Here is a 23,435-nt window from a genome sequence, read left to right on the forward strand (position 1 = left end):
GGTTTCCAGAGAGCGGTGTCGTCACATAGCAATCGTAATAGAGCGTCGAGTGACGTCACTGAGAGATTTAACTGTCTATGGAAACAAGATGGCGTGATTTGCAAGTGTAAAAACCAGGCAGCCGCAGTGTTGCTAATTTTTCAAAACGTTAAATAATAATTACTCTCAGCCTTCAGTGGGCAGAATCGATCAAGAGTATTTTTGCGCAGTTTGTATCACATGCGGATGGTATGGCGAGCCATTGGTGGTGCTGAAGAAGGTACCGTAGGCGGAGGGCTAAGGCTTTTAGAAGCAGCCTGCGCCACTGCTTTGCACTACGCTGATCTGGTACACGGTGCGCTCGCAGATCAAGGCTACTACGAGAACCATGGTAAGTAATAACACAGATCTACTCTAAATTAAATAATGGTCATGAACTAATAATTAGTATTTTCAATTATCAAAGTTAAAGATAACCATATCAAGTGTGGTTATCATATGAAAGGCCTGTGGATTCTAGAACAGATTTTTATTTATTTTTATGAATCATAGTTTTTGATTTATCGTGCAAAATGTCGAAAAAATGCGACTGTACTACGGAACTCTCGGTGCGCGAGCCTGACTCGCACTTGGCCGGTTTTTTAACATTGAAAACTAAAATGATTTCCACTTTTTTCTTTCTTATTATCCATGCTCACTTGGCGGTTAGCGCCCTTGACGCGAGAGTTTCAGCAACCCTTGAAGCAAGAGTTCTTGTTACCACTTTGAAGTAACAATATCCACGCGCTCTTCAATAGTTAAGCAACAAAAGAGTTTGAAATGTAAAATGTATTCTTCCCGTATTCGAAATATTAATTTATGACTATTATAATTGGTTGTGGAATAATAATTTATTGTCTTAAAACGAACGTGACCTAACTTAACATTTTCACCTAACTTGAAAAGAAAATTTCAGTAGCTGTACCTAATTAATTTGGTATATTATATTATGTTCTTCGATCACAGAAAAAAAGAGTATAGCTTATTGTATTAAGACTGCACATACCATTTAGCTCAAGTTCAAAACCCAACTCGATCGCTAGAGTGGTAAAATATTGACGCACACTACGATAGTCCAGCTCTGTGTGCTCGAGCGTTGAATCATTAATCGCTTAGAAACAGTCATAGTTACAGTACGCGGCAGAAAATATTATACATCGACCTTTAGAAAGAGATAGCGGTTTCGTAGAGCGTTGTCTCTGCCGTTGAGGCCGATAAAACTTCACACTCATGAGTGACAGAGACAACGCTCTACAAAGCCGAAATCTCATCTAAAGATCGATGTATATTTCTTGCCGACTAAGTACCTACTTGGTATTATAGGTACCTGTGGTATTTATTAGTCCTATGCGATGCAAAGGTTATAATTTAAAATAAATAAATTCGTTTTATTTCTACTTTCTCTGTTCCTTTTGTTAGCCCATAGATCATCAAAATGTACTTAATTGGTAAGTACAAAATGCCTTACCATTTGAAAGTTAATTATTAAAATCCATACTAATATTATAAATGCGAAGTGTGTCGATCTGCTAGCTTTTTATGGCCCATCTGTTTAATCGTTTTCGTATGTATTCAAATAAGCTTTTACAAGTACTTTTTAATCATCAATTACATACATCTTTGGCTTAGAATGCTTTTCCTACCAACCTATGCGTTGAAGAACCAGCGAAAAGCTCGGCGGTTGCTTTTTTCAAAGATTCAGAGATGACTTACATCCCACGGAAATATAGGCTACTTTTTGTCCCGAAAAATCAAAGCGTTCCCACGGGAGCTCAAGACACGTGGACAAAGTGGACAAGACATCATTTATTTGGTACAGAGATAGCTTGCATCCTGGAGACGGGCATAGGCTACTCTTTATTCCGGAGTTCCAAAAAAACTAAATCCACACGGACGAAGTCGCAGGCACCTCCTAGTATTTTACACAATAGCTCTATCAGCTGTCAACTTACGTATCCTTCAGTCTAAACAAGTTGTACTATGCCAGAGACAACAAACATTCCAGCGAATGAATGAATAAACTACGGCAGACCATCGCAGTCGTACCTTCCTCCATCAATCATTTTATTTAAGTACAAAAAAGCAATTAAGTGGGAGTCGGACAACCACACGACCACGAGGGGTTCCGTACCATCATTACAAAGTTATAACACTTAGCTGTGATAGCCTAGTGGTTAGGACGTCCGCCTTCTAATCGGGGGTCGTAGGTTCGATCTCGGGCACGCACCTCTAGCTTTTCGCAGTTATATGCGTTTTAAGTAATTAAATATCACTTGTTTTATCAGTGAAGGAAAACATCTAAGGAAACCGGCATGCCTGAGAGTTCTCCATGATGTTCTCAAAGGTGTGTGAAGTGTACCAAACCGCACATGGCCAGCGTGGTAGACTATGACTAAGACCCTTCTCACTCTGAGAGGAGACCCGTGCTCTGTAGTGAGCCGGCGATGGGTTGATCACGATGATGATGATGATGAACACTATGTACTTTTTATTTTTTTTATTTTGCATTGTAACCATTTTGAAATTCGCCATCTTGCTTTGTAGGGTTATGTACCAGAAGGGTGCCAAAGGGCAATTACTAATTTATTATTTGTTTTTGTAGAGGCACTAGAAATACACACTGAAAATTTCAACTCTCCACCTATTACGGTTCACGAGATACAGCCCGCTAACAGACAGACGAACGACCTGCACAGGCTTAGCAGGCATCCTTGGGGTACGGAACCCTAAAAACCTACTTTTTAGGTTTATGCTTCGAAACTGCTGGTAATAAATCAAAATTCCTTGAATGGCGCGTTGCTTTCCTACCCCAGGTGTGACTTATATACGCTAGCAGATTTAATGTGTGCGATGAGAAAGCAAAAACTTTTATTTTGCTTGGATATTAGTTAAGTAGGTAAACTTCACAATCTCTATAATATGTGTAAAATCATGCGTAAGGAATTCGATTAAGATTTGATTTAAACTAAATAGGTACATTTAAACATGGAAAATTGAAATTGTAAATTTTCCTAGATCCAGTTCTTGAAAGCAAATTAACTAAACGCGCCTTCACAAAACACCAGACCGGCAAATTCATTAAGTGACCACTTCAAACGCACTTCAATTATTGCTTTGATCACAATAAATAATTGGTAACATCATTATCATTAATCAATAATTTATTATGCCAGACTGGAGAGATTTTTTTACTACTTTGCTAGTTCACAATGACGAAGTTTTAGTCTGGTAACAAATTATCGTTTTTTTGCGGGTTTTACATTCATTTTGGCTATGCACTTACACAAACAATTGATTTTGTGTTTCAATATAACAAACGCGCGTGTACGCGCTCATTCCGGTGTGTCCGCTCCTACCAGTGCAGTGGGTCAGTCAGTACCTACCATGGAATGACGTCTTTCTCGGCTCTTAAGTACTTAGTACTTAGACGAGATTATACTCGCAAATCTAAAACCTATCCTATACCGTCCAGCTTTGGTAACTAAATTCTAACTAAGCAATCCTGACCACTAAAGGTCACTGTAGTACCTACTGTGTTCTCACGAGGCGTGAGTAGGAAGCGTTCATTAGTGACCTCTTCAAAACACTCCAATCACTTCAAAACACTTTCACTGACCTCTACAAATACAAGTACGCTGGACCTGTGATTGCCGACATGTGTTTGAACCTACTTGGTTTTCGCCATTTTGGCACTGATAGCAGCAGTGAGCGTCATGTGAGCGTTCTCGGAACTAAATATAAATTTAAACTTATTATGTGAGACTGAGGCTTCATGTTATATTATTAATGTTATTTTGTAATGTAGGTATATGAATGTAAAATAAATGATCAATACTTACATTAGTAGATAAATGTTAGTGATGAGACATCAACTGTCAGTATAGCATAGTGACAAAAAGTGTCAATTTTGATTTCCCGCCCGTTCCCCACCACGCATAGTGAGGCGCTGCGAATTAGGGGTGTTACGGATAATCGCATCCGCATTCGCAAATGCGGAATATCTGCATCAATTTGGATATCCGCAACCGCATCCACATCAATTAATGCGGAGCTTTTACGGATGCAGATTAATATTTTAACAGGTGACGACCTGCAAAGAAATTAGGGGCCAGAGTGGCGCGTGTTTCGCGCGTGTTCGCTAGTTGATATCTTCGTTCGCTAACTGACCAAACAAAAAGTGTACAATGGTACCTAACATTCCGCATTTGCAGCCGCAGATGTGAACTTTTAATAATCCGCATCCATATCCGCATCCGTGGATGTCCAAATATTGGCATCCGCAACAACCCTGCTTCGAATCGACCAAAAATAACTATTTTGTATGGCATGTACATCTTGTAGTGTACCTACTTGGATACCTAATACCTATGTCCATCTCAGTGTTCGCAGCAGTTTACAATGTCTATCGTTTATTCTAATATGAAAGTGTAATAGATTTTTATGGTATCAGCTAAGTACACACGAGATAAAAATATGTATATAGAATATAGATAGCCTGAATTTCTATGTAAGTAACATGAAAATATTCAGATCCACAAAATGCGAGCAATTCTTTTATTGAAAATAGCGGACACAAGTGTAATACAAACAAACGTTACAGGGCAGAACAAAACGACGGAGGAGATATGCACGATTGTGAACAACCTGGAGTATGTGCGCCGCTCTCTCGCTGAATACGATGACGATCACATGTAAGTTAACTAATCTCGGAACTGGGGACCATGTATGTACATACCTATACGAATAACTACAGTACGCGGCAGGAAATATTATACATTGACATTTAGAAAGAGATAGCGGTTTTGTAGAGCGTTGTCTCTGTCGTTGGGAACGACAAAACGTCACATAGGTATGAGTGACAGAGACAACGCTCTACGAAGCCGAAATCTCTTTCTAAAGGTTCCTACAATATTTTCAGTCGGCTATACATCATCGTGTTCTACGTGAATAATTTCAACGCTTTTAGAGCCTCAATAGGACTGCATTCCGAAAAGTCGGCGCGGCGGCGCGGCGGCGCAGTGGTTCAAACCCCATCCGTTGTACCGTTAAATATCACTTGCTTTAACGGAGAAAGAAACCATCCTGTCCTCACGATACCTGCACACCTGAGAATTCTCCATAATGTTCTCAAAAGTCAAAGGTGTGTGAAGTCTGCTAATCCGCACTTGCAAGTGCGGATTAGCAGCCATAATATAGCAAACGGAGTTTGAGGCGGGAGAAGACGCTCCGCGTACCCGCACGTCACCCGCGCTCGCACGCACTTGGTTAGCATGGGGGCTATGCGGGCGTGCAGGGCGTTCCCTCCCCGATTGCCATTTCAACCTGTTGCGAATTATACAATGGTAGTGATGGCATAGACACCGTAACCGTTTGACACTTAATAGTTGATTATAACCAAATTACATGCCCACTGAGGTATGCAATAGGCCGCTGAATACATGAACCGATTTCGCTCCACTTGAAGGGCAACGGTTCACGCTTGGCAGGAATCGGCAACGATTGAGTCGCTCGCTTCCTACATTTTCTTTGCCACCCCAGTGAGCTTGGCACGAAAATACTTTTATGAAAAGTGACACTTTTCTCGTGTAACATGCACGGAAGGTTATGTCTAAGGTTATATTTTATTGGTTTCTTCTTGTGATGTTTTATCTTATGATGTCTATTTTGAGTTTCGCTTTCTAAAATAAATACTTGGGTACCTATAGGTACTTTCTCACATATATTACGACATATACCTAATATCTATCATGCACAGTAGGTATTAGGAACTAATATATCGTTTGATTTTTGCTTATCTAAACTACTACTACTTACTACTTTACTTTTGGCTACTTAATCTAAATAGATATCTAAAAAAAGAAAAGTTCTGACTTCACTTCCCACTGTGGACTGGACCCTTCCCCGTTCCTCCATAATGGAGGATCGGGTGGGTCCAGACTCCATTTAGGTCCATTTGATACTCATAGTATATTCGAACAAGAATTATTACATACTAAATTCTACTTTTCTTACGTACCAACAGAGCATGCATGTACCTAAATAAAATCCGGCTATGTGACGGAATAGACACAAATAAAATGTATCATCATCTCACTTCATCGCTATTCGCTACCGCACTACTGAGCACCACGGGTCTCAGCGGGTCTCCTATCAAAGTGAGAAGGTCCGCTGGCCAAGTGAGCAAATAAAATTACTTGGTGTCCAATTGTTAAGGTGTATTATTATACTGGATAACTAACGGAAAGTATTCTCTCTCTTAAATAAAGTTTCGATACGTATTACCTACCTGCGTGCTTAATAATATTTTATGAAGTCATTTTCCATGCCATTTTCATAATAAAGGGAAACGAGGTTGTTAGAGTTATTACCTATTTTATGGATAAATTACTCTCTGCCGTAGGACAGTAGGGAATGTGTGCGTGGGAATAGAGAAAAGGATAAATATCCGGGAGAAATATTTCTAAAGGCACTCATAATATTAAGGTGCGAGAAAAATATAACCTTTTCTACTCGTACTCTTTTTAGGTAGTTTTCTCGGAAGCAATACCGAAAACCATAGAACAGACAGTGGATTATTGTTAGGGCAGTTACACACTTATTAGATACGAGTCCGTGAAAATACAGTCATAGAACTAAGTGTATGGTGGCTTATGTATATATGTATATATATGACTTAGATATTTTTCATATCCGTATTTTCACGGATTTGGATCGGATGAGTGCGTGATCGCTGTTAAGGTAGACTTTCTGGTACGCAACAGCGACGCACGACGGCGACACGCGACCCCTAGTGTCGCGCGATTGAATATCGACACTTACAACAAAGCTCTACTTCTACATAAAGCAACCTAATTGCATTTTTCATTTCACTTTTATATCAGTCATCGAAAAAAAATGATTTTTTATGTTACTTGTGCAAAAGCAGATATTCAAATCAATTTCTTTTTTTATAATCTTCATCTATCATTTTCATCTTTCATCTATCATTGATCGGGTAAAACATCCATGACCAAGACCAATGGGCTATGTATACATATTTTGGAAGTCTAGTCATGAGTGGTTTATGGAAGGGTGTCGCGTGGATATTTCTGGTTTTCCATGTTTTTAGAGCGTTAAACCGTTGCGGGAAGTTACAAAATAAAATAATATTCGTAAATGCAAACCGTAGTATAATTTTTTATTCTCTCATTAGTGCAAATGACGAAAACGCGCGGCAACTAGTGCGTGGAGCTCTTGGAACACTGGATTCCCGGTCAACACGCGCCGCGGCGCCGCTCGCGGCTCGTGCGCGCCCACCTTTACGAAAAGCTGTCTTCCACCTCGCTTGGTCTCCCGATACTCTGCCTACGCCTCAGGTATTCTTAACAATATTTTATTAGTGTTACGTTAGATTAGTTTTTTTAAAACTTTTTGCGTCGTCAACTTAGGCATGGTTTATGAGGTAGGTATGATTAAAGGTTGTTACAGGTTATCGTTTTTTCTGCAAGTTTCACGCTCGGTTTGGCACACGCGCTTACACGCACGTTACATTTCGATCTTCAATAAAACCCAACGAATGTACACGCACTTATTCCGGCGTAAGTTTTTGCTCAAACCAGCAGTGGTTCTGTCAATAGAAATATGAGTTGCATCTTTCGCGGTTCGCGCGTAGGTATACGATCTCATAGGCGCGTATACGATCAAACGAGATGCACATGTGCCAAAAGGCCCTCGGTCAAAATACTAGCTTATAAAAAAAACGCTAATCCGAAACGTAAAAAAAACGCTAATTTATAACCGCTCTATATAATATAGTCAACGTCTAACGAGAGAAACGTTTTTAAGACAAAGTCGTTCACCTGACAAAGTCCCTTGTGTGATGTAACGCATAAATTTAACAACCTTAACCTTTAAGCAAATTATGAAGATAACTCAAGAGTTGGCCGGTAACTTTGGCGTGTTCAAATAACTTACCTACCTACGATTAAAACGAGTTTCAGCATTATTTATCTGTAGGTACGAGTACGTATGTATTTTTTTAAACTCGATATAAGATTTTTTATATCACCTACTAGGTATTTTTTTAGTTAATTGTCTTTTATATTTTCATATTATTATATTGTAAAACTTGCTTAAATTATTTGGTCTCTTTAAACGTACCTACTGTTATAAATTTATAATTAATAACTATTTAAGTAATCTGTAAAACAAAATTGTAATCCTATTTGGCCTTATTTTCAGTCTGTTATTATGTAAAATTATGTTGTATGTATCGCTGTTGATTGCAAATAAACGAATAAAATAAAATAAGTTCGTCCTTGACTGCGATACTACCTGGTAGTAAGTGATGATGCAGTATTAAATGTTAGGGAAGTAGCTTGGAAGTGGTATGGCAATTTAATCAAACCCATACCTCAGTTCGGTATCGACGGGGCATCGTCGTGCCGCAACGCTAAATCGCTTGGCGGCACCGGGTTCATATTATTTGCTGATAGGGTGATTACTAGCCACGAACGAAGCCTCCCATTACACCAAACTAGAGATGATTTAGAGATAATATATTTCCAAACTGCCCCCTCGGAATCGAAACCTGGGCCTCCCGCTTATAAGACCACAGCGTGCACCATTGCGCCAGGCATTTTGTCAATATACCTACTCCGTAAGGAAATGGCGACTATTATTATAATTAAAAATATACCTTATTACTTATTACTTATCTACTGACCTATATATTTTCCATTTTCCATACAGAATGTATGGTTATGGTAATTAAACTCAGATCTACCAGTGAATAGAATATTATTATCTCCTGAAGCCTTTATCCTCGTGCCATTTTAACTTTATAAAACTAATAATCCGTGCATGAAGCACTTCAGACTATTTTTATTCGATTTTTATTGAGTTTTGCCAGGCTATCGGGTACACTAGCTAGCTAGTATGACAATTAATGCATTATTACGATCGAGTATCTAGGTATAGCAGATAGTCATATATGAGATGAAAGTTTAATATTCCATTTATTTTTGCATATCATCTCATATGAAAAACGTATGTAGCTACCTCCTACGATTGGGTATATTAAATTTGATGTTTGAGCAATCAATCCATACTAATATTATAAATGCGAAAGTGTGTCTGTCTCTCTGTCTGTCTGCTAGCCTTTCATGGCCCATCAGTACAACCGATTTTGACGAAATTTGGTACAGAGATAGCTTGCATACCGGGGAAGGACAAGGCTACTTTTATCCCGGAAAACCAAAGAGTTCCCACGGGATTTTTAAAAACCGATATCCACGCGGACGAAGTCGCGAATATTATCTAGTCTATAAGAATTGAACTTCTTAGTTGATTGAACTTCTTAATTGTTGTAGAATCGGTGTTCAAAAACTCTTACAGAATCTCGTCATGAAATATGTATGTGTACTTTATTTGTTTATTAGCTATTACAAACAAAAGTAGCTTCAACTACACTTGAATTTGAAGTTCAACTTAATAAATCTATGTTCAATATCTGTGAACAGGTGTTCTGAAAGCTTTATTCCTTTACCAATACTTTATGCTACTTATAAAAGTTATAAATGCATGCGAATTCCAAGAAATTTTACTTTGTAGGTCTCTATTACTAGGTATGTTTTGCTCAAAAGTACTGCCGTGCTAATTATTATAATACTAAAATGAATAAATGATTTTGCTTGTTTAGCGATTGCGAGTATTTATTATGTACTTATTTATAGCACAAATCAATGTTAACCATGAGTTTATTTATATCACACATTTATTTATTTTACGACGGGTAACTGTTGTGAAACAAAATAATTTTTTCTAATACTCAAATTTCCATTAGATTAATTAAACGAATTAGAAGCGTAGCGCCTACGACAGACGTAGCGACTACGTAGCACCGGCGTTACGTGATGCACTCGTATTTTTTCTATGAAATTAACTACTAATTCTTCCAATCTGATTGAAACTTTAGCTTAAAATATAAAACAATAGTCTGATATTATATTATATTGATGAATTCTGAGATAATCTACGATTTTATATATTACTAGCTTATGCTCGCGACTTCATCCGCGTGGACTACACAAATTTCAAACTTTTTGTACCCCTAAGGGGGTAAAAAAGTTTGTGTGTGGGTTGAATTTTCGAAAACCCTTTCTTAGCGCATGCCTACTTACGTCATAATAGCTATCTGCATGCCAAATTTCAGCCTGATCTATTAGTTTGAGCAGTGCGTTGATAGATCAGTCAGTCAGTCAACTTTTACTTTTATATATTTTTAGATATAGATTTTAAGTTAATGATATTTTTTTATTTATAAGCTAGGTAATGGTTTTGTTTATCGTTTAGGCAATAACTCCACTCCTAGAATACCTGGATCAACATCTATCGTCTTTAAATACGTGGTTATTACCACGAGCCTTCATTCGAGCTCTCGCTGGTTGTTGGAGTGCTGTTCTCAAGGAGGTCTCCGCACAGGCTGATGCTGGAGGGGCTGAGAAGCCAAGAGTCTATCACCATAGGCTCAGAGAAGCCCTAGATCTTTTGGTTGAATTTTTCCATGCTGAGGGAAAAGGTATATTCTAGATGACTACGTACATGTAAATATTTTTTTTTAGTTAATATTTGTAAAGTTTCATGCCATGTAATAATTTCCAAGACAAAATGATTTAATTATTATATAATATGCTGTAAGCTCTGGTAAGTATGGTAGGCAATATTTTAGTAGGTATAGCATGATCAACCCATCACCGGCTCACTACAGAGCACGGGTCTCCTCTCAGAGTGAGAAGGATTTTGGCCATAGTTCACCACGCTGGCCATGTGCGGATTGGTAGACTTCACACACCTTTCAGAATATCATGGAGAACTCTCAGGTATGCAGGTTTCCTCGCGATGTTTTCCTTCACCGTTAAAGCAAGAAAACGCACATAACTCCGAAAAGTTAGAGGTAAGCCCGGGATCGATCCCCAGACCTCAGATTAGAAGGCGGACATCCTAACCACTAGGCTAACACAGCTTAAACTAATATTAAATCATATTGTCTTTTAGTCCTTTAAATTATTTAAGTACTTATAATCAAGTGCCTACTTAAATAATAACTTTGCCGACATAATGTTCGCAGTCTGATAACTTCTAGCAATCTCATAATACACTTACATGTGTGAGTTCATAGCTATCTTTGTTTTCTCTGGTGGCCCACAATCATACTATCTAAACTAAAATCTATATTTAAGCTGACGAACAAAGGACTTTCCACCGCACCGAATCAAAGAGGCTTTGCAAATTATTCTTGTGCAGCTAAAAACGTGTATAACAATGTAGGCACCATGTTCTGATCTTTTACAGTTTGAACTTTGAATCAAATCATATTGCCATATCAGTTTCCAAAGTAGGCACACTACAATTCTCATATTTTAAGTAAGGAGGTATATGTATAGTAATACGTAAATTTTCAGACCTAGTCTGATTAATACTGAGTCTGTACGTATCGTACGTATATGTATTCGGTATTTGGCAAAAAAACATTTTTCGATAAATATTATATTATGTAGATTAGACTAGAGATCTTAGAGCGTACTTTGATTTTGCTCTGACTGAGCTAAAACGAGATAGATTGTTTTGAATGTTTTGACATACAAAAATTATGATGTTTTAAATAATTATATTGATTGAGACGCTACAGTAAGAATACTTTTAGGTCTGCCGATGTCAGATGTTCACAACGCCGAATGGACACGGGTTGAACAAAGGATGCAATACCATCAGGCTCCAACCGAAGAACTCTTAGAGCTGTGGCTAGCTGATAGATTAATTGAGCAAACACGGACTCCTTTACCATCACCATATGGGTCCATATTAGTAAGGTGAGACCTATTCGCTTATATTCGTAATGTTATGACCGATGCGTAGATGTACAAAAAAAATGAGCCTTGTAGCGTGATACCCGTGGGAGATATGAGGACTCAAAGATTTGTTTGAAACTCCAATGAAACAATAATAATGTCCCTGCAAACAGCTGATCGCGGAAATAAAGTCGTAAAAGACTTTCTAAAGAGTAACTGCCGAGTTTCTTGCTGGTTCTTCTCGGTAGGAAAGGAATTCCGAACCAGTGGTAGATCCATTTGATGCTTCAAAAGTACTTGTAAAAGTATTTATTTTTCTGTTTGAACTTTTGTTAAGTAGTAGAGAAAAAGAAAGAATCTATGGTACTAACTATCTGGTATGTAATAACTAATAATTGATCTATCAAACACGCTGTAATACTAACATAAGCTAAGAATTAGTTTTTAGTAAAGCGTTCATCTACTTATTCAATAATTTGGATTAAAGACTTACCAAACTGTAATTAAATTGTGAATTCTTTATTACAAAGCTGTCCATGTATCGATCAAGAAACTACAATCGGCATAGATTATTCGCTCAAAACGACTGATTTAAATATTAAAATTGCAACATCTAAACAGTAAAAAGACGAACTATGTACTTACATAACGTTCAAAAAGAACTACGGAATATAGGACAAGTTAAAAAAACACTTTAAAAAATGTTAAATAAAATCTTGCACAATCACTCTCTATTGTTGTAGACACCAAAAAATGTTTTCAAACTGAAATTTAAAAGCTACAGTTGAAATCACTTTGTTACAAAATTCAACGTTTCAACCAACAATAATATTGTTGTCTGAACTGAACGTACACTGAGTATTTTACACATACCTTCTTACTATCTTTTGTGTTGTGGAAAAACTTCTAATGAAAAATCTCATACAATAAAAAGAAAAGCTCACTGACTAAACTGACACGCCCAGACTAAGCACTTGGACATTGCAAACGGATGCACAGAGATTCTGTAGACAAGGAATAAAGCAAGATTTCTCGAAATTTCCACGGGAGCGAAGCTGCGGGCGTTGCTAGTAACAGAAAAACTAACTTAAGGGTTAGTTCTTCACACTTTAAGTTTAGCTTTTTATCTACGGGCTAAGAAAACTCTTGGGTTCCATGTTACCTTTCGAAATATTTTCTACTACAATCTCCTATACAATTAACTAGCTTAGGCCCGCGACTTGGTTCGCGTGGACTACACTTTCAAACACCTATTTTATTCCCTTAGGGGTTGATTTTCCAAAAATCCTTTCTTAGCGGATGTGTACGTCATAATAATTATCTGTATACCTACCATAACTCGATCCGTCCAGTAGTTTGAGGTTGATAGATCAGTAAGTCAGTCAGTCATCTTATCCTTTTACATATTTCGAAAAACCAAATAAAATATAGCATTAATCCTATATTTATATATTTATTAGTACTAATTACGTATTTGTTTTGTAGAGTGTACTTCAATCACGACTCCCTGTGTGTCGAAGTGTTATCGGCGCGGGACGTGATTCCACTTGATCCCAACGGTTTAAGCGACCCGTTCGTAGTGCTGGAGCTGCTTCCCAAACGCCTCTTTCCTAAGACTCACGAACAAATCACAAACGTGCAAAAGGTTAGTATTGCTCACTCCTCTAATTAAATGATTCTACTTATACATACGTACATTACATATTACAAGGTACAATTGCCGTCAGATATGTTTTGGAGTTATCGCAAAAAACCGTGAGCATTTTCAGACAAATCGTATTCATTTATTCATTTATTTATTCATTTGCTTTCATGGTTACATGAAGCCCCGTTAGGGCATTGCAAAGTTAGGTACATTAACAATACATGCATGCTAAATATATAATTATTATACAATTACATGCAAACTACGTGTTACATTATTTTATAATAGATTTTATCACGTAATTATATAGGGCATTCATTTTGAATCGAAATTATTTTTATTTATTGATCGCACTAATTAATTAAGTTTGTTATAATGTCAATTAGTTTCTTCTTTGTTAATAATTTAGTAATATTAAGTACGTATCCAGTTTTAAAACCGTTGATATCGTAATTCGTACCTAAACAGTTTTCATATTTCAATATTTACGGATAACTTGCGCAGCGTTGGAAGACGCCCCACTAGGTGGATGGATGGCATCAGACGAGTCGCAGGGAGAAGTGTGTGAAGTGTGGAAGTCCCTACAAGAGACCTATGTCCAGCAGTAGACGTCTATCGGTTAATGATGATGATGATGATGATGATGATGATGATGATGATGATGATAATGATTATCTAACTTAAGCACATACCCATAGTACATAACAGGTTGAAATGGCAATCGGGGAGGGAACGCCCCGCACACCCGCACAGCCCCCGCGCTAACCCGGTGTGGGTGAGAGTGGGTGACGTGTGGGTGTGTGGGGCGTCCGCTCGCCTCATACCCCGATTGTTATCTCAACCTGTCGCGAACTAAACACAGATTATATTTTGCCCAGAAAACACTGAACCCTATTTGGGATGAATGCTTCGAATTCGGCGTGTCGTTGGATGCATGTCGCTCGCAGCAAGCAGCGTTGGCGCTCTCAGTGTGGGACAAAGATGTGTTGACAGCCGATGACTTTGCCGGCGAAGCGTTTGTTTCGCTCTCACGAATACCAGGAGTCAACAGCCATGCTCCGCCCGATCCATTGCGACCGGTCGAATTGCCACTGATGCAGTTGCATGATAGAAGTAAGTGATACAACAATAATATTATGAACTTTACAGGACCGAGTTCCAGACGCCAGCAAAAACCCACCATCCGGCAATGATTTGAGTACCGTGGTCGCATTGTAATGTTTTTGAGTCACCCCCTGCCAAACATCCTTAATTTTTACAATTTAGGTGTCTGGCAGGGGGTTGCCACGATACTAAGTGTCTGGTAATGCATGACGTGATTTCTAATTCTATTCCGAAAAAATATTAAAAAAAATACACTTTATACTTTGACGTAAGATTTTTTTTACACCTTTGTTATTCTGTTATCTGCCAAAACCACCATGATTCAAACTTCATAGTCGCTGATCGTTCCTCCCTGTGTTGGGGACAATACGCAGAAGAACTTTCGGCTTTTGTAAAATAACGAAGGTCTGGCCCTCGCGGGCTCTCTCTCTCTATTTTAATACTGCCGTACCGTCCAACTCGAAAGTTTTCATTGGAAAACAATGGAAAGTTACGTAAAGAGTGGAGGTTACCTTTTACTATAAGTACATACTTAATCCTACAACTTGACTTTTAGGAAAGTTAAGATTTATAGTCCGGAAAGCTTTTGGTACATGGATAAAAGTTTGTTAAACATATCAAACTAACTTATGCCTGCGACTTCATCCGCGTGGACTACGCAAATTTCAAACCCCTATTTTAGGGATTGAATATTCAAAAATCCTTTCTACGTCATAATAGCTATCTGCATGCTAATTTTTAGCCCGATCCATCCAATAGTTTGAACAGTGCGTCAGTCATCAGTCAGTCAGTCAGTCAGTCAGCTAATCCTTTTATATTTATAGATAGATAGGTTAATTTTAAGTGCCTACCTACCTACTCGTGTCATAATAATATTTTTATTAATAAACTAGCTGCCCCGGCTAACTTCGTACCGCCTAACAGTCGATTCTTTTTCAGGATTTTTTTAAATTTTTCTCTCCGTAAGAACCATCCCTGCCATCGTACTTCAAGGAATATTATGAAAAAAGAATTAGCTAAATCGGTACAGCTGTCCTCGAGATTTGCGATCAGCAACACATTCAACGATTCATTTTTATATGTTTCTACATATAAAAATGAATCGTATGAATGAAGATATAACAAACAGATATCTTCTGATATCTACTTGTTTTTAACAAACTGTTAAATTTAAGTTGAATTTTACAGATCATCCTATCCTGCAGATTTTGGAATCACGAACTACGGACAAACTGGCTATCGATTTTGTCAAGAAACAAAAGTTACGTTTTGCCGAACAGTAATTTTGAACAAAAACTTGTTTTGAACTTTATTTTGAGGTGTATTTCTTTACTTCTAAGCACACGTCCATTTTGATCTTGACAATACCAGAAAATATATTTTGAAGATTTCGATATAATATATATAAATTACTTAGGTGCAATATTTATTTTGAACGAATATTGGATTATTAAAATTTTAAATAATGTTTAAGATGTTGCGACACATCAGTATTAATGTAAATTGTACTACAAAGACTGTGTTATTCTTCTATTCATGAGAGAATATTGTATAAACTTTCAAAAGATCGTCTTTTATTACGTGTATAGCATGCACCTTTGGAGCTTATGTCCCTAGTTGGTAGAATCTAGTAGAAACTCCCGACCAAATACTTTAAGACTTGTTGTAACCATTATTTTTGTATACATACATTCTCTAGTGTGTACCTACCTTAAATACTTCGTAGAAGCACAAAATGCACATTTTGTAAAAATATTATTTTACTTAAAACCTTACTTACTAACTTTTAATAAATTTTAACGTTTGGTAATACTTTAGTTCATCACAAATATATTCATAAAACTGCAGATAGATAAAGCTCATACAATTGTGTTTTAAAATGTGAACACAAAGTACGCTCGTGTGTTAGCCACACTTACGCGTAGCGACACAGACATAGATATGGGTTTACGCACCTTTTGACACCTATGAGCGTGCTTCAATAAATAGCAGCCCGTTACCAGGGTCGGTCTATAAAAAAACCACAATTTTTCAAAAACTCCTGTAGTATAATCTTTTACAACAACTAAAACTATTTTTTTCTGAAAAGCCTTATATTTTTTGTCGCGTATACCTTTGTGCCGTATTATTCAGCTTTAAGATGAGCTTTTCGTCCCTCACCTAACACGTACATATATGTATATCGTAAAATATTTACCTTGTCTGTGTGACGACTGATTTTCATCGTTAGTTTTAAAATTAATGTAATGAATATTATTTGACGAGCTGGCGAACAAAATAGTATAATAGCACGAAATAAAAATTTACTGGAAGAGAAAAAAACTGCACGAAAGCTTTTGTGTACTGTAGTTATAAGTCAAAGTCAAAATAGGTAATAAATTACTCTTTTTGATAGTCAGATGTTGGATTTGTAAGATATAGTGGTCAAAAGTAATACGCAAACTTAAAACTAAAGCTACGAGGGTTCCGAGGCTATACCAATTTGATCGAACTTTGGACTCAATGTTAGTTTTAGACCACTTTGCTAGGAAAAGAGTTCAAATTAGTATTTAGAGAGCTAAAAACATCCGTAGGTATTAAGAAGAAGAAAAAAGGATTTTGACCAGAAGTGTTATTTCACCATTTTGCACGCCAGCTCTTCAATTATGACGATTTAAAATTTTATAAATGTATGTGACATAATAATATATGTTCATTGTGTATACAAGTTTATAATTATAAATGGAGATGTATTGATGTTTATTAAATAAGATGTAAATAAAATATATCATTATATTATATTTAAGTATATACAAATATTGTGTTTCATAATATGTTATGTTATGTTGGCTTGGATATTTGTAAAGTATTTGTAAAGAGAGTATATAATTTAACATCTTAAATTTTTGCGAGCTTAAGAATATTTTTTGTATACAGGGTTAAAAATACTATGTAATAACCTTTGATGAGTAACTTTTCTACATTTTACTGAAAAACTTTTGTTCTGCCATTTTTATCTTTATTTTAAGGGACATTTATCAATTTCAGTCAAGGGGCCGTACAAAAAAAACATAAGTACCTTAAAAATAACACAAATACACTGAAATTACATAATTACGTAACAAAATATATACCTATTACAATACATTATGTATTTTTAATTTATTTTTAATTAGTTTTTCTTGTATTGACCGCTGTTTCGAGGTAAGGTATTTTTAGTTGGCCGAAGACGATCGTTGTTGTCGCGACGACCGACGGCCTTCTGTTTAGTATCATGTAAAGAAGATAACTTTAAGTGGTTATAAGTGTTTTAAATGAACCCTATAGGTATTTTTTTTTCAAAACTCACAAAAAAAATTGGGTTCTTATTTTCTTATTTAGATAGTAATATCGTATTTATCGATTTTATTTCAATATAAGTATGCGTTGGGAATTGGGATGCGACTCGTACGCCATCTTTTTTAAGGTTGATATAGTCTGTGTTGCGGGAAACGTTCCCGCAACTCCCAACAACAACTGTAGAAAGTTTCAACTCAGTCGAATGAACAATGCAAGGTAACGAACAGACAGACATATCTCATTTTTTAAAAAAATAGTGTATATTATGTTTTGTATATAACATTATACATACTTATGAATCAAAAGAAGCTCTTCTTTGTCCAATCCACAGACAATAGGTATGTCATACCTACTATGGTAGGCACCGAGGCACCTATTCTAAACTATATTTTATTAAACACATTTCTCTAGAAGATTGAAGAGGGGTTGTTTTATGACCAAACTAGATGATGCCCGCGACTTCGTCCGCGTGGAATTAGGTTTTTAAAAATCCCGTGGGAACTTTTTGATTTTCCGGGATAAAAAATAGCCTATGTCACTCTCCAGGTCTCCGTTGCACCGTTGCGATGTGATTGACAAACCGATAAACCAACAAACCAAAAACCAACAAACAAATACACTTTCGCATTTATAATAAGGGTACTGATAAGAGCTACTTGCTAAAAAATATCATTTCAATTAATAGGTATGATAAACGCAAGATAAACGACGGTAAAATTTAAGATGTAACAAGTGTTTTTATTACCTCTATATTATTATAAATATACTAAATAAATAATAATATAATCGGTGTTGCGGAAAAACGCATGGTGTTTAGCTTTTTGATACTCGTATTATTTTTCTGCAAGACATTTTTAGAGATCAGACGTAGGATTTTAATGCTACTTATTTACTTAAAGCTTTTTTAATGCATCTACGCCATAATAAAATGTATGTAAATAATAATCAGAGAGTTGTCCATATTACTACTTAGAGCCAATAGAGTCGAGTTGAGGCTATCTTATTTTTACTAATAGGCAATAGCCTATATTACGTCAAATAATATAAACTATTTCTTTAGCGTTTAAACTATCGTGAGTGATAATATCTATTATAGATAGAATTAATTAATTAGACGTTTAATTAAGTAGTTCGAATCTAGTCGGGCATACTTTGACTAATCACGTGAGTCCTAGTTGTTAATTAGTTAAATTATTTTTTTACTTTCAAAATACCTACGTGAAATCCACATCCTCTGTAGGTAAGTTATAAGTTTAATAACCAATAAATTATAATTTTAACTAAAAAAACACGTTCAATATTTACGACGTCACATTTTAGTACTTCATGCTCTCGTATCAATTAGCGAGCGTTTTGATGCGTTTTGAATAAAGAATTGCTGATTTAGTTTTTTGTTTAAAGTTTTAAAAAAGTTGGCAAATATCGTTATATTGGACTAACAAGCTTATGCCCGCGACTTCGTCCGCGTGGACTACACAAATTTCAAACCCCTATTTCACCCCTTTAGGGGTTGAATTTTCAAAAATCCTTTCTTTGCGGATGCCTACGTCATAATAGCTATCTGCATGCCCGATCCGTCCAGTAGTTTGAGCTGTGCGTTGATAGATCAGTTAGTCAGTCAGTCACCTTTTCCTTTTATATATTTAGAAGATTGATGACTAAAAAAGGACCAATTAGTTATTTTCAATAAATTGGCACTGGACTTGCGTTTACTGTGTGTATTTTATCATGAAACGCAACTCTTACGTTAGGTATAACAAGAGTTAAAGAGATAGCTATCATGCAAGTATGTATTAAGCTTATTTCACACTACGGGATATAAATTATATTATAGTCCGGTCAAAATAGATATTCAAGGTTACAATAATTCGTTCAGGGCTAAAAATTGGTACGAATGTTGGGAACACCAACATATTTAAAACTAGCTGACCCTGCAAACTTCGTTCCGCCTAACAGTCGATTCAAATTTTTTTTTTTTTTTTAAATCCCCACGATTTAGGACTTCAGTACTTTGCAGCATCAGGATTGAGGAGTTAGGATCCGAAGTTCAATGATGTAGCCTATGCTTGGCACCTAAAATAATTTTGCATCATCCGCAGTTCCTGAAACATTATAGTTTAGGAGTGCTGTACCCTACATCATCGGGGTTGAGGAGTTGAGACTTGAAGTCTGAGAATAAAGTCGTTGCTTGATACCTACAATATGAATTCACTATGAACACTTCCTGAATCTTGATAACTCAGGGTGGCAGTAACCCTGCAGCATCAGGATTAACACGTTGGTGGACAGTACAAGTTAAGAATTTCTTCCTAAATGACACTTCTTATTCTCATACATTGCCTATGGGCGTAGTGGCAATGCGGTTGTATGTACAATGTTGTTGAGTGACAGAACGCATATAGGCGTCGCCTGAAGGATAGTAGTCCTTGTCGGACCCGTATTCCCCATCATCAGCATATGGATCTTCACTAGATTCCGGAGTTTCAACTTCATTGAACAATTCTAACAACCGTTTTTGTTCCCTTTCGTACGGATCTCCAGGCGCCATCTGTAGATAAATTCATTATTGTTTCAATACCAAAAAACTGCATTCAAAACAAGCAACTACTAATATTAGAAGCACAATTACCTTATACGTAAGTTACATGAATTGAATTTGAATGTTTCGATAAATAAAAACACAAAAATACGTTGATAACTTACCACTCGAACCGTTATTTGCGCGCGAAAGTATGAGGTGACACTAATCCTCCCGCCGACGCGCACTACGTGACTAAATGTTTGAAAACACGACGCCCACGAGCGTACTGTGCGGGGAGAGGGGTACCGGAATTCTGTCAATGTGTGTGTAACTTGACATGTTGTAGAACTATGTACGATGACAGTAGGAAAGCCGCATTAGTTTTGCGGTGACACTACAACATGTTCTTCCTTGTAAAAGTATTGAAGATCAAGCGCCCTCAGACGTACTGCCGTGACACGAGTAATAACTATGACGTCTACAGGCGTTCTGTCGTATCATTATTTACTATCTGAACGTCCGTGGACGTTACTGTCCATCAATGTGTTAAGGAGTTGAATCCAGAATTTTTTATGTGACCACCACGAAAACTTTTTTGGTCGATTTAAAAAAAAAATTGCAAATCGGTCCAGAAACCTCGAAAAAATCGATGTAGAAAAAAGAACCACCTCCTTTTTGACAGTCGGTTAAAAACCGATTACCTTGAAATATTTACGGAACAATTTTTAAAATATCCCCTTTCTAACAAAAAAAGAATGAATGAAATCGGACTACGCGTTAATGAATTACAGCTCAGTATACATTTTAACTTTCAACCCCTCTCCTAAGGGAACCATGCTGAATTTCGGGATAAAAAGTATCCTATGTTCTTCCTCATAGTATGACCTCAAATCGTATTAAGTTTCATTGGAATCCATTCAGTAGTTTCAGCGTGATGCGCGGCCATGATACAGACAGACAGACAGACAGACAGACAGACAGACAGACAGACAGACAGACAGACAGACAGACAGACAGACAGACAGACAGACAGACAGACAGACAGACAGACAGACAGACAGACAGACAGACAGACAGACAGACAGACAGACAGACAGACAGACAGACAGACAGACAGACAGACAGACAGACAGACAGACAGACAAAAATGAAAAAATTACAGTTTTGTGTTCAGTATCGATTATAGAGTGCCCTCGAAAAAAAATTTTCAAAATATCTTCAATGTACAGAATTTGACCTTTTACAGTTTTATTATAAGTATTGATGAATAGTGAAAAGTTCCCATCGATGATTTAAGTATGTATATTGATATTCCCAGAAATGCTTATTTAAAATATTTACTTGAGTATAACTTCCACGCTCGCTTCTTTATGAACATATTAAAATGGGTTGACATTTTTAGGATGGCTGATGAATGAAGTTTGCTCCTTGGGTTCCTATGTAATATGGCAACTCTATGAAAATAACCATATCTATCAGGCAAATGAATCATATCAATATCTTCTGTTAAAATATAACAAGACCATTCCAAAAGTCAATTATTACCTAAATTAGGCTATACAAAGTATATAAAAGTCTTTTACATGCATTTAAAATATACCTATAGTAGTATATTTTGGATCAAATTGCTACTTGCTTTCGATTTTGTATTGCTTATGTACACTTTTGTAGAAACTTCTTTTTCTAAGCAACAAAGTTGAAATGAATGAACAAACTGAAACTAATAAATATTTTTCTAACGATAAAATATATACTCAGATTAACCAAAATATAAAATAATATTAATATTGATGTTTATTTATGATATATTATTTTATACTACCTACTCAAACTTGCTAAAAGTAGAAAAACTAAGGTATATCTAACGCGTCCAAACTAAGAAAAGGAAATCGTATACATTTTTAATACATTTTAATGGATTTCGTAGGTCAAATTCATTGAAAATATATTGAATCAAAATATATTTCTAGCTAGGACGTCACATATTATGGCAGGAATGATTTACCTTTCATAGTTTGGACGCGTTATAGGTACATTATATTAGCGTGTGGTCGATATAGGCCATTATTATACATAATAACTAGCAAATTCGATCCTACCTACATTTAAATATTAATGTAAAAGCACGATCTACGAAGTCTTAATGGTAAAAATCCAAACTAATCTGAGATTTTTGATTTCGAGATTTGAGATTCAAACCTCTAAATTCGGACTTTTACGTGATGTCTCTGAGGTAAAACCTACGTTTTACTGAGTGAATTTTGGTAAAAGTCCGAAATTACCGATAATCGCAGACCACGGGGTAATAGGGTATTTTACCCTTCTTTGAAAAGTGTCTTAATATGTATTTTAGCGTTTAAACTGACCCCTCCCTTGAAAAAGGACCCCGGATGGGTTCGAAACTAGTCGGGCTAACGTCGACTAAACACGTGAGTAAAGCCGGGACAGCCATTATATATAATGTCTTAATTTGATTCTAAAGTTATAATAAACTACCCAAAAATTTAAAAAAAATATTTCATAAAATTAATTCAAACTAAAGGTGTAAAATACACCTTAATAAAATTGTATTAATAATTATCTAATACTTATTATGACGTGTTCAATGTTTCCATACTTATGTTTTTCTGTCTCGACTACACGCAATATTCCTTTTAAGTGTCCCTATAGAACCGTGCTGTAGATTGTCCAAGTGTCTATATATTGTGATTTATATTACATAGGTATATTGCAATCGTTACGTACATGTTTCTAGCTTTAATAAAATATAGATTAATAAAAATAATTTGATTTGCTGCGGCCAATGAAATATAACAGAACAATAAAATGCATATTTATGTGGTCATTATTTCTTATTTATAATCCCAAGTAGTAAATAGTTTGAGTAAGTACCTACTACAAGAAATGTATGCTTTTTTTCAGTATGTAACCTAACCTAACTAAATTGATTAGTTACACAGATATTTACCTGTGGTTTTACTATATTTGTGCGTAGGTATAG

General features: G+C 36.2%; 2 protein-coding genes across 3 annotated transcripts in view; one reads left to right on the top strand and one right to left on the bottom strand.

Annotated features, from left to right (window-relative positions):
• Positions 1-21,625, top strand: part of unc-13-4A (BAI1 associated protein 3) — an 84,196-nt gene extending 62,571 nt beyond the window's left edge. For both annotated transcript variants that reach the window (XM_069503158.1, XM_069503159.1), the window contains exons 18-25: positions 210-370; positions 4,619-4,709; positions 7,211-7,373; positions 10,351-10,576; positions 11,702-11,867; positions 13,332-13,491; positions 14,370-14,604; positions 15,784-21,625. In XM_069503158.1, the coding sequence (XP_069359259.1) occupies positions 210-370; positions 4,619-4,709; positions 7,211-7,373; positions 10,351-10,576; positions 11,702-11,867; positions 13,332-13,491; positions 14,370-14,604; positions 15,784-15,878 (1,297 nt within the window). In that variant the 3' untranslated portion in view covers positions 15,879-21,625. The remainder of the gene's footprint in view (positions 1-209; positions 371-4,618; positions 4,710-7,210; positions 7,374-10,350; positions 10,577-11,701; positions 11,868-13,331; positions 13,492-14,369; positions 14,605-15,783) is intronic.
• The window catches only part of Pfdn4 (prefoldin subunit 4), a 331,489-nt gene that overhangs the window by 165,159 nt on the left and 142,895 nt on the right, over positions 1-23,435 (bottom strand). The gene's annotated exons all lie outside the window — the stretch shown is intronic.

This window comes from Maniola hyperantus, chromosome 14, assembly GCF_902806685.2.
Source record: "Maniola hyperantus chromosome 14, iAphHyp1.2, whole genome shotgun sequence".
In the NCBI taxonomy this organism is placed as follows: domain Eukaryota; kingdom Metazoa; phylum Arthropoda; class Insecta; order Lepidoptera; family Nymphalidae; genus Maniola; species Maniola hyperantus.